The sequence below is a fragment of the Ciona robusta genome, chromosome 1 (genome assembly GCF_009617815.1).
Source record: "Ciona robusta chromosome 1, ASM961781v2".
Classification (NCBI taxonomy): domain Eukaryota; kingdom Metazoa; phylum Chordata; class Ascidiacea; order Phlebobranchia; family Cionidae; genus Ciona; species Ciona robusta.
The window spans coordinates 412,637-428,690 of record NC_143235.1 but is presented as its reverse complement, the minus strand read 5'-3'; the positions used below and the strand labels follow the sequence as shown (position 1 = coordinate 428,690).

The following is a 16,054-nucleotide window of genomic DNA, read 5'->3' as shown; positions in this document are numbered from 1 at the left end:
AAATATTTATAAAGACCACAATGACTCTTAACTGGTAGTTCTCCTAAAGCTGTAAAAAATTAATACGAAGTTATATATGGTTGAATAAGAGGTGTTTAAACTTTGTGGTTGTCTGCAAGTGAGGAACCTGTGCTTGAAAATAAAGTTAAAGTTGAATTAATGCAACAGGTATGGTGTATGGATACATAACCTCATATACATGGTACCCATGATGGAAGTCATGTTTTTGTGTCATCATTGGCTTACAATAAACTACATCTTACTCTATTGGTTGTACTATTAACATGAACACTAACTAATCAAAAAAAAACAGGAGTGGCAACCATGGATAAGTCACTCAAGTTCCCGCCCATGAGGATATAAATGACAAAACCAACCAAAAGTCTGCTTTACCAAATTGCAAATATATTCAACTTACTTGTGGTTGGTGGATTAGCAAATACATTCATGCCCGCTGTTTGGTCGAATTGGGCGACGACATCATTCAGGGACGCCCCTGGTTGTTGTACCACAACATCAAGACTGCAGAAGTTAAGTAAATATGTAAGTTTGATTGATGTGGAAAACATATATGAATTGTGGCCATATGTGTATTGCATTGTGTTCTATCCTATAGCAAGGCATGTCATATGACCTAGGATTTAGACCAGGGTTGGTTCATTACCCCAACATTGTGTATGCATATTCTATTCTATATGGGTGAGGTCCTACAGTGAGGCACGCCATGGGACCTGGGATTTAGAGTCACACCGTACTCAAGGTATTGAAACATGTTACTTACAGAGCAATCACACTTCCCCGATGGAAAGTAATTGTTCTAATGACAATGGAGATTCTACTCTTTATGGTGACTTGGGTTCTGACTGTGGCCTCCAGAGTTGTATATGCACTGCTAGTTGTGTCTTGTAGTTCAGATGTGAATACAAAGGTTGAAACCATAACCAATTGAAAGACTCCAGTCACTGAAATGAAAGGTATCAACGTAGTGTAAGATGCTGGGCATAGAAATCAAGGCTAGAGGATACAAGTTCGAGATCAAAAGCTGCCATACCTGTTGCTGTATGTGTCCTTGGGCAGGACACTACAGCAATTTCTATGGGGTGTCTAAATTGTCAGCCATACAGAAAAACAATCACCCACAAAGTTACACACGTGGTAACTTGTAAGCGGGCACGAGGTGTATAAATGACTGTGGCTGCCGTGCCGTGCGAGGGTTTAAAATACACTTTATATATGAGCTTTATACAAGTAATATAACATTGTTAACTTAGTTGTAAAGTAACTTACCATTGCAATGCAACGTCCCATCACCAGTAAACCCAGTATTGCAAGCACAAGTAAAACTTCCAATCGTGTTGGCACAATTAGCATTTGCATGACAGTTGTCTGTATTTAATGTACATTCATCAATATCTGTGCATGATAAACCAGTGCCACTGTATCCAGTATTGCAAGCACATGTAAAACTTCCAATTGTATCAGAGCATGCTGCGTTCGCATCACAGCTGTCGGTGTTGGTCAAACATTCGTTGATATTCTCACATTTTATGCTGGTCGCGTTTAGTTGGTAGCCACTGGCACAGTTGCATGTAACGGAGCCGTCTGTGTTGGCACAAGTCCCTCCTGTACCACAGTCGTGGCCAAGATTGCATTCATTGATATCTGTACAGTTAACTCCACTGTATCCAGTGTTACATATGCATTGGAACGATCCATTTGTGTTAAAACACATGGAGTTAGCTTGGCATATTGAAGGGTTGATACATTCATCAATATCATCGCATGTAACCCCATCTCCACTATACCCAGCAATACACGTGCATATGAATCCACCCATTGTGTTGGTACATGTTGAGCTACCAACTAAACAGTTGTTGTTGCCACCAGCTGCACATTCATCAATATCCAAACAACTTGTTCCATTTCCTGGAAGAACAAATATATATCTATATGGTTGAAAACTTGAGGTCCTCAATAACCAGAGTTGGCCCATTACCCCAACACTGTATATGCACAATCTATTCTATATGGGTGAGGTCCTACAGTGAGGCATGCCATGGGACCTGGGATTTAGGCCAGAGTTGACCCATTACCCCAACACTGTATATGCACAATCTATTCTATATGGGTGAGGTCCTACAGTGAGGCATGCCATGGGACCTGGGACTTAGACCAGAGTTGGCCAATTACCCCAACATTGTATATGCACATTTTATTCCATTTGCGATGACTATTTTTACCAACAAGATGTTTAAACTCATATGTCTGCTAACAGTGTGTATATCATAACGCAAATATCATATTGAAATCAAAACCGAAAGGAAAAAGTTTGCCCCACACTTATAACAAGAACCCAAAATGGTAGCAACATTAATGTTAATGAAACCGAACCTGAGTATCCAGCAATACAAGCGCAAGTGAAGCTTCCATCTGTATCAGCGCATGATGCGTTTACGTGGCAGGGTGTGGCCAAACATTCATTGATATTTGAACAACTTGTCCCATTACCTGGATTAGATGGTTAATATTGTGTATGAGTTACAATTATCGAGTATAGACTCATTATAATATAGCAGATGTTTCACCAAGTCTCTTCAATCTTTTACAAGCACTGACGATGCCAACAGTTTTTGGTGCATTTTATACAAAAATCTTAATTATGAATATCAAGGTTTCAATTATCGAGTATAGACTCATTATACTAAAGCAGATGTTTCAGTCTGCTCAATCTTTTACAAGCGCTGAAGATGCCAACAGTTTAGGAGAAACATCTGCTCTCAGGTGCCTTTATTTTGGTTTTGTATCTGATATATAGATACAATATGTTTCCTAGCTTTAACTAGTAGTGTATTTTAACAACTGTTGTTTTGTTGATAATTCTTTTCACTTCGTTAATTCATTTGAAACGCGCTGTCGTATTCGAAGATATAAATAAAGTAGTGGTTACCTGAATATCCTGCCTTGCAAGCACAAGCGAAGCTTCCATTAGTATCCACACACACAGCATTGGAGGGGCAGGTATCAGTGTTCATCAAACATTCGTTCACGTTCGTACAATCCATGTTTCGACCTGAAGGAGCAAAGTTAAAGTATCTAGTCTAAGTTGTGGAAGATACTGGGTTCGAAGCTCACTGCCATCATTGTAGACGTAAGTATTCTTGGGCAAGACACATAACAACAATTGCTCCAACCTAGTGGTCACTAATGGGTTGTTGAAATTGTCGGCCATACAGAAAAACAATCACCCACAAGTTACATACATGATGATAAATAACCCAATATTTGTTATCATAAATTAAAGTTTATTCAGCAATATTTTTAAAATATCAATATATATTTAATTCACTGACCATCTCCAGTGTATCCAGCATTACACGTGCAGGTGTAGTTTCCCACTACGTTATCGCAACGTGCATTGGCACGACAGGGTGATGTGATTCTCAAGCATTCATTTTCATCCGAACATGTTGTTCCATCACCAGTAAACCCAGGATTACAAGTGCATGTGAAGCTTCCTAGGGTGTTGGCGCATTCAGCATTGCTGGTGTGAGGATAAAATGCATGTGAGGCATTAATAAAGGATCAAAATTTCAACTACTAATCTAGTCAGATAATAATATTATAGCAGATGTTTCACCAAGTCTACTCAATCTTTTACAAGCACTGATGATGCCAACAGTTTTTGGTGTATGTTATACAAAAATCTTAATTATGAATATCAAGGTTACAATTTCAAGTATAGACTCGTTATACTAAAGCAGATGTTTCACCAAGTCTTAATCTTTTACAAGCACTTATGATATTTTTTAGTGTACGTTGAACAAAAATTGATTTACAAAAAATTATGGATATAACTAACAGTCATAGACTCATTATACTATAGGCCGTTATTTAGTAAAGTTTACAACTAATGATCATTTCATTACAAACCTATGGCATCTTGTCACATCAGTGCATTCATCAATATCTGCACAGTTGATTCCATCACCACTGAACCCGACCTTACACTGACACACAGGGTTGTTGGTGCTATCTATCACACATGTACCATTAGCATGGCAGGCTACTGCTGGTGTACAACCTGGTGGGGAAAGATAACCAATTACTTTAAATTAAGATTATAAAAAAGATCCGAAGTTTGCATTATTGCAATATTACTATGTTTATTTCTATATTTGAAAATATTTTTATATTTTACAAATACTGTATATTTGGCCAATAAGAATATAACAAAAAGAATATACACTTGCATTATTAGTTATTACAATACTTTGTCTTTACCATTATAACAAATATAGTGGATACTGTGAATTGGGCAATAGGTGATTTCTTGGTTCACGTTCAGGGTAATAAACGTAAAATCATAATCACTGTCAATTTGCTTAATGCCTGTGGTATCATTGAACAATTTCTATTCTATATGTACAAGGACAAATCCATGCCAAGGTATATCATATAACTTGCGGTGTAGTCAGAGCTCATTATTTCGAAGTTAAGGATTTTACTAAATTATCAACATGTTATATCACAGATGGTTTATACAACTTATTTATTGATTTGATATGTAACTGTTTAATGATCCTAGAAAGTCTATTATAAACAACTGTATCAACACTCACCCACACATGTAGTTCCATTACCAAAGAAGCCAGTTTTACAAGTGCATGTGAACGAACCACCGGTGTTTGCACATATAGCATTTGTATCACATGGTCGAGGGGTTGAGTTACATTCATTGATATCCGTACAAGTAACAACACCACTGCTAGTAGTACTAGAGTATCCAGAGTTACATGAGCAAGTGAATGAAGTTTGTGTTGCGGTACCATCAGTACAAGCTGCATTCGGATCGCAGGGTTTCTCCAAACAAGAGTTCAAATCTAAACATAAGATGTTGTTAAAGTCTTGTCGCTTAAAAGAGGAACAAATTTTAATTTATGTTGAGGTCCATGTGGTAGCACCCTGGGTGGTCGGGTAATAGCCCCGGCTTTAATCCTATCCCACCCATATAAAATGGAAAAAAATATCATTCACTTTTTGCTGATATTTTACCTAGGATTAATATAATACCCAATGATATAAAAATTAACACAGACTTATAACCCGTTGATTCTACCGTTAAAAAAAGAAGTGTTTATAGAGTGGGGGATGGAAGATTAAATATGATTTACTTATACTTCGGATTTTGTATCAGCATTTATTTATTATTTAAATTAAATAATAAAGGAAACTATATTTAGGAATAATGAAGTGCACAGAATTGACGGACGGAAAATTTAGTATTCCAAATGTTAATATTTATCTTTGGGTTTTAATGTAAATTTAAAAGTATAAACATCGATAAGTCACAACGGTGCCCTTAAACATTAAAATTTAGTGAATAAATGAAATTAGGAAAGCCATTGATAAACCCAAACCATTCATACATGTGCAGTATTCCAAATGTAAATATTTATCTTATTAGTCTAAACTACAAACACTCACTGTCAGTTGGTGGGGTCGTGAACACTGAGCCGTCCTCTAGTGAGGGGTTGTAACTTGCAATGATGGTTGACACATTGGCAGGCGCCGTGGTTGATAGCGTGTATCTATGTTGGAATGTTTCAATCAGTGTGAAAATGGAGTTTAAAATATTGCAACAATTAAGATAGTGCAGCGGTTGAGTGCACTTTGAGCATAGATTAAATATTCTAGTTTATCCAAATTTCACTCAATATATAAAGACGTATATTAAACAGAGTTGTGTTGTGACAACGCAAACAATAGCAATATCTATCCCACAATGTAGTTTACAATTTACATTGTGAAAAGTATGACAGACTAATGTTACAAAAGGATTTATAATTTAAAGTTTATTAAAGGCTGGTACATGTAGAGGTTTTGGGGGGCATTAATTAATTTTAATGCAATAAAGGTCAAAAATAAAAAAAGGAAACAGTTTAAATTTTCTGACAAGTTTACTGTTCCTCAGGTTGATTTAAGGTAAATGGGTTTGGACTGCTATAATATGGAAACATAAACTTAAAATGGTGGATAATTTGTGAAAAAGGTAATATAAAGCAACAACAAAAGTTACCTGACAACTACGATTGTTTGGTCATCAAAGAACGATATATTGTTCAACAAATACATATTGTTGAATGTGATTTGTAATTGTGAATTCACAATATTCCTAACTCTGATAAATTCTGCATGCGTTGGTGCGTTTAACGCCGGAGAGAATCTTGCGACCGATGGATTCAACGTTTGTTCAAATGTGAAGAACTCGGGAATAACTGGAATAAAAAATAATATTCTAAAAAACAATGATTGTAACTTATTTATCCTGACATGGCAGGAAAACGACGGTCGTTAAAACACCAGTGTTCTGCTTCATACACCTCATGCCTACTTTTGGATAATTTATATTTTTTTCTATGGTTGACAATCTATGTTAAAACTTTAGTATAAATCCACACAATGTACAAAAATACCACACAATACATATAACAGAGGTTGATTGTGACTCACAAGTACAAATTCTTCCATCACCAGTATACTGGTTGTTACAGGCACAAGTGAAGCTTCCTACTGTATTGGTGCACTGTGCATTAGGATTGCAATTGTGGGTGTTTCTCATACATTCATCAATATCTGTGCATGTTAAACCACTACCAGTATAGCCAGTGTTACAAGTGCATGTAAAACTTCCATCTGTGTTGGCGCATTGTGCGTTTGTATCGCAGCTATGTGCTCCAGTTGTGCATTCATTGATATCTACACAGTTATTTACACCATCATCATTGTACCCAGTCTTGCAAGCACATGTAAAACTTCCAATTGTGTTGGCACAATTAGCATTTGCATGACAGTTGTCTGTATTCAATGTACATTCATCAATATCTGTGCATGATAAACCATCACCAGTAAACCCAGTATTGCAAGAACATGTAAAACTTCCATCTGTGTTGGTACAATTTGCATTTGCATGACAGCTTTGCGCGTTCGTTGTGCATTCATCAATATCTACACAGTTATTTACACCATCACCATTGTACCCAGTTTTGCAAGCACAAGTAAAACTTCCAATTGTGTTGGCACAATTAGCATTTGCATGGCAGTTGTCAGTATTTAATGAACATTCATCAATATCTGTGCATGATACACCATCACCAGTAAACCCAGTCTTGCAAGCACAAGTAAAACTTCCAATTGTGTTGGTACAATTAGCATTTGCCTGGCAGTTGTGTGTACCCAATGTACATTCATCAATATCTGTGCATGTTACACCATCACCAGTAACCCCAGTATTGCAGGCACATGTAAAACTACCATCTGCGTTAGTGCATGTAGCATTTGCATGACAGTTGTCTGTATTTAATGTACATTCATCAATATCTGTGCATGTTACACCAGTGCCAGTAAAACCAGTCTTGCAGGCACATGTAAAACTTCCAATTGTGTTGGTACAATTAGCATTTGCACGGCAGTTGTGTGTACCCAATGCACATTCATCAATATCTGTGCATGTTACACCATCACCAGTAAACCCAGTCTCGCAGCCACATGCAAAACTTCCAATTGTGTTGGTACAATTAACAGTTGCAAGACAGCCGTGCGTGTTCGTTGCACATTCATCAATATCCATGCAGTTTACTAAACCATCACCAGTAAACCCAGTTTTGCAAGCACAAGTAAAACTTCCATTTGTGTTTGTACAATTAGCATTTGCATGGCAGTTGTGTGTACCCAATGCACATTCATCAATATCTGTGCATGTTACACCAGTGCCAGTAAAACCAGTCTTGCAAGTGCATGTAAAACCACCCACTGTGTTGGTACAATTAGCAATTGCATGACAGTTGTGTGTACCCAATGTACATTCATCAATATCTGCGCATGTTACACCATCGCCAGCAAACCCAGTTTTGCAAGCACATGTAAAACTTCCAATTGTGTTGGTACAGTTTGCATTTGTATCACAGTTGTGTGTACCCAATGTACATTCATCAATATCTGTGCATGTTACACCATCACCAGTAAACCCAGTATTGCAGGCACATGTAAAACTACCATCTGCGTTAGTGCATGTAGCATTTACATGACAGTTGTCAGTATTTAATGCACATTCATCAATATCTGTGCATGTTAAACCATCACCAGTAAACCCAGTTTTGCAAGCACATGTAAGACTTCCATCTGTGTTGGTACAATTAGCATTTGCATGGCAGTTGTGTGTTCCCAATGTACATTCATCAATATCTCTGCATGATACACCATCACCAGTAAACCCAGTCTTGCAAGCACATGTAAAACTTCCAATTGTATTGGTACAGTTTGCATTTGTATCACAGTTGTCTGTATTTAATGCACATTCATCAATATCTGTGCAGTTGGTGCCATTGCCAGAGTACCCAGGTTTACAAGCACAAGTGTAGGATCCAATGTTATTGTTGCATATCGCGTTTACATGGCATTGGTTGGCACCATTGCATTCATTCACATCAGAACATAAGCTGCCTGTAAGATATAGATAGAAGTTGATATGGTTTGCTTGCAATGCATGATCAATTATATAATGACGATGTATTTACTGAAACTAAGTCAGGTTATAGACACTGAATAATAGAGATTCTATTCTATAAGGGTGAGGTTTTCAGTGAGGCACACCTGAGACTTGGAATGTAGGTCTATTACCCCAACACCCATGGTGCTACCATCTAGACCCCACTGAGGCAGTTCATAGACACTCAATAATGGAAATTCTATTCTATAAGGGTGAGGTCTTCAGTGAGGCACACCCAAAACCAGGGATGTAGGTATATTACCCCAACACCCAGGGTGCTACCATCTAGACCCCACTGAGGCAGTTTATAGACACTCAATAATAGAGATTCTATTCTATAAGGGTGAGGTTTTCAGTGAGGCACACCTGAGACTTGGAATGTAGGTCTATTACCCCAACACCCATGGTGCTACCATCTAGACCCCACTGAGGCAGTTCATAGACACTCAATAATGGAAATTCTATTCTATAAGGGTGAGGTCTTCAGTGAGGCACACCCAAAACCAGGGATGTAGGTATATTACCCCAACACCCATGGTGCTACCATCTAGACCCCACTGAGACAGTTCATAAAAACTAAATAATAAAGATTCTATTCTATAAGAGTGAGGTCTTCAGTGAGATGAGACCTGGTATACACAAGTCATAGTCACCACACTTAACCATGCCTGGGTTATGACCATTGTTGTAATATACAAACACATAATAATATACACCACAGTAACTCACCATTCTTGATAAACCCAGTATCACATGTACAGTTGAATGAGGTGGGTGTGTCACTACAAGTTGCGTTTGCAGGGCAAGTGTTGGTGAAACAAGCATTTAGGTCTGTTAAGTATAAGATGATATTAAGTAAACCAGTGTCCTGGCAAAGTGGTTAGCACGATTGCCTGTAAACCAGGGGTAATGGGTTTAAGGGTCATCACTGCTACCATTGTCAGGGTAAAATAGTAGGTTAATATTAATTTACTTCTGTAGCTATCAAGTACAAAAAACTTACTCCATGGCAAAGAGATGAAACATTGGTGTCAATAAACCTTACACTTGATTATATAGGAGTATTAAGCATAACATGGATCTGTTACGTTTTCGTAGCACCAGATTCTTATTTCACCAAACGAGAATCGTTCCACTATATAAGCACCAGATCATGGTTAGATTCGCCGAATTAATTACAAGTTAACAATAATATGATGTTTAAATTATGACCCACCATCTGTAGGCAATCCAATGAATATGGATGAGTTGAATAAAAGCATGTTGTTTTGGTATGATGATGTCATAGTTTGTATGGTTGAGGTTGTTCTGTTGGACGATGTCGTGAACCTTGGTATTGAAGTGTGTGGGTTAAAGGTAATGTGACTATTAAAGAGACCTAGGATTTAGGCCAGAGTTGTCCATTACCCCAACATTGTATATGCACATTCTATTCTATATGGGTGCGGTCCTACATTGAGGCATGCCATGGGACCTGGGATTTAGACCAGAGTTGGCCCATTACCCCAACATTGTATATGCACATTCTATTCTATATGGGTGCGGTCCTACATTGAGGCATGCCATGGGACCTGGGATTTAGACCAGAGTTGGCCCATTACCCCAACATTGTATATGCACATTCTATTCTATATGGGTGCGGTCCTACATTGAGGCATGCCATGGGACCTGGGATTTAGACCAGAGTTGGCCCATTACCCCAACATTGTATATGCTCATTCTATTCTATATGGGTGAGGTCCTACAGTGAGACACGCCATGGGATCTGAGGTTTAGGCCAGAGTTGCCCATTACCCCAACATTGTATATGCACATTCTATTCTATATGGGTGAGGCACACCATGGGATCTGAGGTTTAGGCACGTCACCTTAAAGAAATCACATTATTTTGAAGTCATCGTACCTTGCTACAATGCTTCCTTGGAAGAAGTTATCGACCACCACTTTAAAAAACCCAGGATCGTTTCCAAATGCGATGTTCAGTTCATTCACAACCATAGTTGCCAAACTCATGAACTCAGTTGTTGTATTGGTTGCAAGAGCACTTGTGTATGCACCAACAGTTGTTGTGTTTAGAGTTATTTCGAACGTAAACAACTTTACAGGACCTGTGTTGTATCAATGTATAAGTCTCATATATTTACCACTGGCATAAAATAAATCAAATATAGATATTTTGTAATTTATTTGGCAATTTAATAAAAGTAACGCTTATTCATAAAGTATTGCAAAAAATCTACTTTCTTGTATGTGTGGTTTATACAGACAATTTAGACAACCCCTACGTGGCCACTGGATTGGAGAAATTGCTGTTAAGTGTCTTGCCCAAAGACACGTACAGCCACAACGAGCCTTGAACCAGTGTACTCCTAGTTAAAAGCGCTCCACAACTGTATACCTCAGTGCCAAGCTACACAGTAGCAACAGCAGCAGCGAGCCTTAAATCCATGTTATTCCTAGGTAGAGGTAGACAGCTACCTACAGTGCCATATTGCAAATGCCAAACATAAGAAACTTACCAGATAACGCAGCTACAGTTGTCACATCACTCCCCAATCCTCCAGCAGTGAAAGATTGAGCTGTAACAACATATGTTGTGCCAAGTATGATGTTTGTGAAGACGTGGTCAGCACTGGTGGTAAAGTTGACACTGATGACATCACCGGAAGATCCCGTTGCCGTTACCAAAGTGTATGCAGCACCGCCACCAAGTGTTAGGGTGGCGAATATGCCGGAAGTGTTAGCGGTCGCTGTGAGGGTTGGCTGGTTTGGTTCTGTAATTAAGTTTGTATGGTTATATATACTGTTGCTGGTATGTCGAGTATTAATGTAAAAGGAAGACAAAAACAAAATATAAAAAAACTTATTATTGGTTTGTAACAGAATACCCATAATTCCAATGTTATGTGTATCAGGTCGGCGGCCGTTATTGTTTATTATTATCGAGAATAAACTGCATGGTATTGAAACTGAGTTCATACATATACAATACGAGTTCTTTAAAGTCACAACTGCTCTTATCTAACCAAACCCCAGCGTTAGAGTTATATTGTTGTTGCCATGTGTAATATTAATATGAAACAGACTGTTTCTGGCACACTACAATTTCTTTTCCCACAAAAGTATTATTATCCAGAGAAGACAATTTAGATTTAATCCTAATTATGCTTTTTTACATTAGACTTACGCATATATATTATATTCGACTTTTAGATTAGAGATTAGACTTACTTGTAAATTGTGATACCATGATACTAGCATCGCTGCGAGCTACTTGGTAGTTGACGAACACAGTAATGTTGATTTGAACACCAGGTGATAAACCATGGATCGTGGGGTTGGTTGATTGGGTGGTCAGGTTCATACTGTTTCCACCTGTAGTTGGATGTATATGTGTTATATGTATACATGTTATATAGATATATATGTGTTATAGGTATATATGTTATATGTTTTTACGTTTTGGATGTATATATAATATATTATAATCTTTGTTTATTCCTTGGACATTATAACAGGGTTTGTTTGGTTTTTGCATGGCAAGCTTGTGCAAGTGTACAACCTTAGCGTAATATATTCATTAGATAATCAATTATTTTAAATATAAGATTATAAAAAAGAATCCGACATCTAACAAAGTCTATAGGAGTCGTGAGTATACGGTTCCATTACTATTTAAATATTCTTTGTTTACTACTAAATGGAACGATAAAATCGAATAAAAAGTGTCCCATCTTCCCCACTGTGTTACACGAGCACCCACCTTCCACATAAACCACATCATATGAAGTAGCATGAGGAGCAGCTGCGTAAGATATTGTAATTGAACTTGTATTGAAGCTTGTCACTGTTACATTGAATCCAGGGAGTATCACTGTAAATATAGGTATGTGAATTAATAAACATATAATAACGTGGAAAGTTTAATTTATAAAATGTGAAGGCCAGGCACAGTGAATCTAAATGGTTGATAACACAAGTTACAACTTGGAAATAACGGTAATAATTACTATTCTGTATTAATTTGTGCTTCTTTTACAGAGACTGACGATGCCATTGAGGCCAAATATATATTTTACAATTTGTTGGGCTTGATTTATGTCTGCTACATTTCCGTAGCAGCACTAAATTCTTAAAAGGTATATGTAGTTTTAAATTTATTTTCTGGAAAAAGTCAAGACAGTTTATGAATATAGGAATTATATAACCGTAACCTTGCGACTCTAAAAGGTAGTTGGTATATTTCTTGTTATGTTTTGTAGCACCAGATCCTGATAACTTATAATTGTTTTCACCTGTACTGGTTGTAAACGTGGCTTCAGTTCCGTTTCCAGCTTCATTGAAAGCAATGAATGTAGTTGTGTAAGTTGCCCCCGCTGCTAACCCAGTGTATGTGATCTGTGTTAACGGGTTGCTCATTCCAGCCACAAATGCATTGGAACTGTCTCTTATCTCAGTGAAATATGAAGTAGCTCCGGTTGTGTTGTCCCATTTGTAACCAAGGCTTGATGTTGTTTGTGTTGTGAGCATGATATTCATTGGCTTGGATGGTACTGTTGGGGAATCAGGATATAAACAATGATTGAAGTTTAAACCGTAGCAGTAACGTAAGACTAGAGTTCTAAAACTGAGAAGACTTATACACAAAACCAATCATCTGAAACCTATAAATTGTAGAGTTACATACACTTTAGAAACTGTGGAAAAGTTATAATATAAATGGTTATATAAAGATAAGGATTTCAGCTCATGCAGTATTATATAATACATTATAATACAAATTTAAATCTCACATGTTATTTGCTTCACTGTGGTGGGATCACTCTTCTTTGCACTTCCAAATACATTAACAGTCACGTTATACTCCGTCCCATGAGCCAGCCCTGATATTAATGCTGTTGTTATTCCATTACTAGTAAAGAACTGGCCATTCCTCTCAATAGTAACCCCTGCACCAACACCAGAGCCATCAGGCCTCTTCACACTAATCAATGTTAAGAGGCTTCCGCTTTGTGAGCTCCATGTGACACGCATGGATGAATTGGTGACCTCAGAAATAGTTAATGTTGGTGGTAGCGGATCTGGATGGAAAACAAGATTTTGCTTTCAAAACTTGCTTAAAATAAAATTTAACATTTTTTTATTCGTCTGCTTAATTAAAATGCATGAAACAGAACATCCCTTTTATAACGACTGTCATTGCCCCACCATGCAAGGATAAATAAGTTACATACGTGGTAACTTGTAAGCGGGCACGAGGTGTATGAAACAGAACACCCATGTTATAACAACTGTTGTTGCCCCGCCATGCGAGGATAAACAAGTTACATACGTAGTAACTTGTAAGCGCGCACAAGGTGTATGAAACAGAACACCCGTGTTATAACAACTTTCGGTGCCAGGCCATGCAAGAATACAATTTACATTCATTATAAGAATAGAATGTTAAATGTATTCATCATTAAATAGGAAAAGCTACTTACTTGTTTGTATTTCAATTCTACCAAAAGTAAAAGTGTTTCCAAAGTTATTATGAGCAGTCACACCAATAAAGTAGGAAGCACCCGGCATCAAGTTATTGAATGTATGAGTTGTTATTGTTGAGTTGAATCGCATAACTTGAGTTGTATCTGTTGTTCTGTGGCAAAAGTAATAAACCTTATACACTGTGTAACCTGTACTATATTAAAATAAAACTATATGAGCAGCCAGAAGCTTTGGAGGCCCATTAAGTTAATGTTTAAAGGTTTGAATTTAAACAGCATATATATAAATTAAATAAATTTTCGACATTTTTCTTTATACCCAATTAAAGTACACAGTAACAAAAACTACCTTTCAGTGCAAGATATAATCAATAACCCCATGGTATTTAAAGTTATTACTAACTATTTATATTATAGTTATTTTACTTACAGAGTTGCGGTAAGTTCATAATAAACCGCCCCGAACGAAGCCGTCCAGTTAAAAGTGATGGAACTTGAATTGGTTGAGATTTCCATGGGTACTGTAGCATTGCTTGTTGCTGTGGGGATGTATTTAAACACCAATATTTAGTATGAGGGGGGAATAAGGTTTGGGGTTGGGTTAAATAAAAAAACCTGAATTTGATTTGTCTTTTTTAATATGACAGCAAAGATATAATTAATTATAAAAAAGGAATTACAACAAAAGACAGTTGTTTGAATATGCTACAGACAAAAACTACACGAGTAAAATGTCAAATAAAATGGTGGAAGTACATCAGATATATGTCTAACATTAATGTTAGCATTTGTTGTTTTCGACTTCCCTTTATAGGATATGTCATATAAATCCAACTCACTGGTTTGAAGAGTTGTGCACGTTTGTGCGCTTGTCTGAGGTCCTCCATTAGCACTGGCGGTTTGTGCTCGTACACATAGTGTGTAGTTGGTGCCCGCTCGTATCCCGTCCATGAAGTTGTACGAAGCCATTGGTGTGGATCTGAAACACAATGATGTGATTATATGTTTGTTATGAATGAATGTAACTTGCTTTCTGACTAGAATTGCATTACTATCATTATAGACAGAAGTGCATCCTACAGTTTGTACCAGGTATGTTATTTATTTATATATAACTCATACTTCTACTTAAAGAGTTGTAATGGCTGTCATTTTGGTAATTCCCTTCTCTTCGTTGCCTTATATATTATGAGCTTTATTTTCATGCTCCCAGAGATAAATTAAACCCATCTTTTTTTAAATGAATGGATATAACTTAGTTTCCCCCTGCATGGCGGGGCAATAACAGTCGTTATAACCTGGGTGTTCTGTTTTATACACCTCATGCCGCTTACAAGAGATTTGTTATTACATGCTTACAGTGTCTGATTGATTGCAGTATTAGACACAGTAACAATGTAGTGGTCAGCTCCCGGTGGTTCGTTCCATGCAGTAGTGATGGTGGTTTGAGTGACAGATGTCGTCACGAATGTTACTTGGCTGGGAGCTGGGAGAGAAGATAACTTCCGTTAGTTGTGTGTTATAGTAGGGCAGGGGAAGATGGGACACGTTTAGCTAATAAGATCCAAAAATCTAGATCCTGTTTTAAACAATTAACAACGGTCTATGGCAGTAGTGAGGATACGGTTTTATATTTCTTTCAATTTTTTTCCTACCAAATTGGATGAGAAAATAGAATAAAAAGGTAAAGGTGTCCCATCTTTCCCCACCCCTCCATATATTGTTGCTTACGACAAAACTAAACCCAACCTGTTATTCGTTGCAATGCAGTAGATGCTTCACCACTTAGTGCATTGTTAAGCGCTACCACGGTTATCGTGTATATTGTTCCTGGGGTAAGACTGGTTATATTTCCACTGTTGTTGTTGAATGTTTGTTGGAGGCCGTTGTAGGTAACCATGTATGCTGTTGCAGTTGGTACACTATTCCATGTAAGGCTGATGGTTGTTGTTGTGACTCTGGTGGCTGACAAACCAGTTGGGGTGGCGGGAGCTGTAATATTGTGGTAGTTAGATAACAATGA

The 16,054-nt window shown here is 37.4% G+C and overlaps 1 protein-coding gene across 3 annotated transcripts in view; it reads right to left on the bottom strand.

Annotated features, from left to right (window-relative positions):
* The window catches only part of LOC149741066 (uncharacterized), a 59,956-nt gene that overhangs the window by 4,591 nt on the left and 39,311 nt on the right, over nucleotides 1-16,054 (bottom strand). For all 3 annotated transcript variants that reach the window (XM_089891138.1, XM_089891143.1, XM_089891150.1), the window contains 24 exons: nucleotides 15,781-16,023; nucleotides 15,391-15,517; nucleotides 14,871-15,010; nucleotides 14,462-14,570; nucleotides 14,029-14,183; nucleotides 13,339-13,626; nucleotides 12,841-13,098; nucleotides 12,309-12,419; nucleotides 11,777-11,920; nucleotides 11,065-11,319; nucleotides 10,449-10,653; nucleotides 9,762-9,874; nucleotides 9,275-9,376; nucleotides 6,511-8,499; nucleotides 6,077-6,275; nucleotides 5,485-5,588; nucleotides 4,620-4,880; nucleotides 3,931-4,081; nucleotides 3,351-3,541; nucleotides 2,948-3,070; nucleotides 2,392-2,508; nucleotides 1,288-1,926; nucleotides 782-962; nucleotides 419-522 (listed from right to left, as the gene is read on the bottom strand). In XM_089891138.1, coding sequence (XP_089747264.1) covers nucleotides 419-522; nucleotides 782-962; nucleotides 1,288-1,926; nucleotides 2,392-2,508; nucleotides 2,948-3,070; nucleotides 3,351-3,541; nucleotides 3,931-4,081; nucleotides 4,620-4,880; nucleotides 5,485-5,588; nucleotides 6,077-6,275; nucleotides 6,511-8,499; nucleotides 9,275-9,376; nucleotides 9,762-9,874; nucleotides 10,449-10,653; nucleotides 11,065-11,319; nucleotides 11,777-11,920; nucleotides 12,309-12,419; nucleotides 12,841-13,098; nucleotides 13,339-13,626; nucleotides 14,029-14,183; nucleotides 14,462-14,570; nucleotides 14,871-15,010; nucleotides 15,391-15,517; nucleotides 15,781-16,023 — 6,309 coding nt within the window. The remainder of the gene's footprint in view (nucleotides 1-418; nucleotides 523-781; nucleotides 963-1,287; nucleotides 1,927-2,391; nucleotides 2,509-2,947; nucleotides 3,071-3,350; nucleotides 3,542-3,930; nucleotides 4,082-4,619; nucleotides 4,881-5,484; nucleotides 5,589-6,076; nucleotides 6,276-6,510; nucleotides 8,500-9,274; nucleotides 9,377-9,761; nucleotides 9,875-10,448; nucleotides 10,654-11,064; nucleotides 11,320-11,776; nucleotides 11,921-12,308; nucleotides 12,420-12,840; nucleotides 13,099-13,338; nucleotides 13,627-14,028; nucleotides 14,184-14,461; nucleotides 14,571-14,870; nucleotides 15,011-15,390; nucleotides 15,518-15,780; nucleotides 16,024-16,054) is intronic.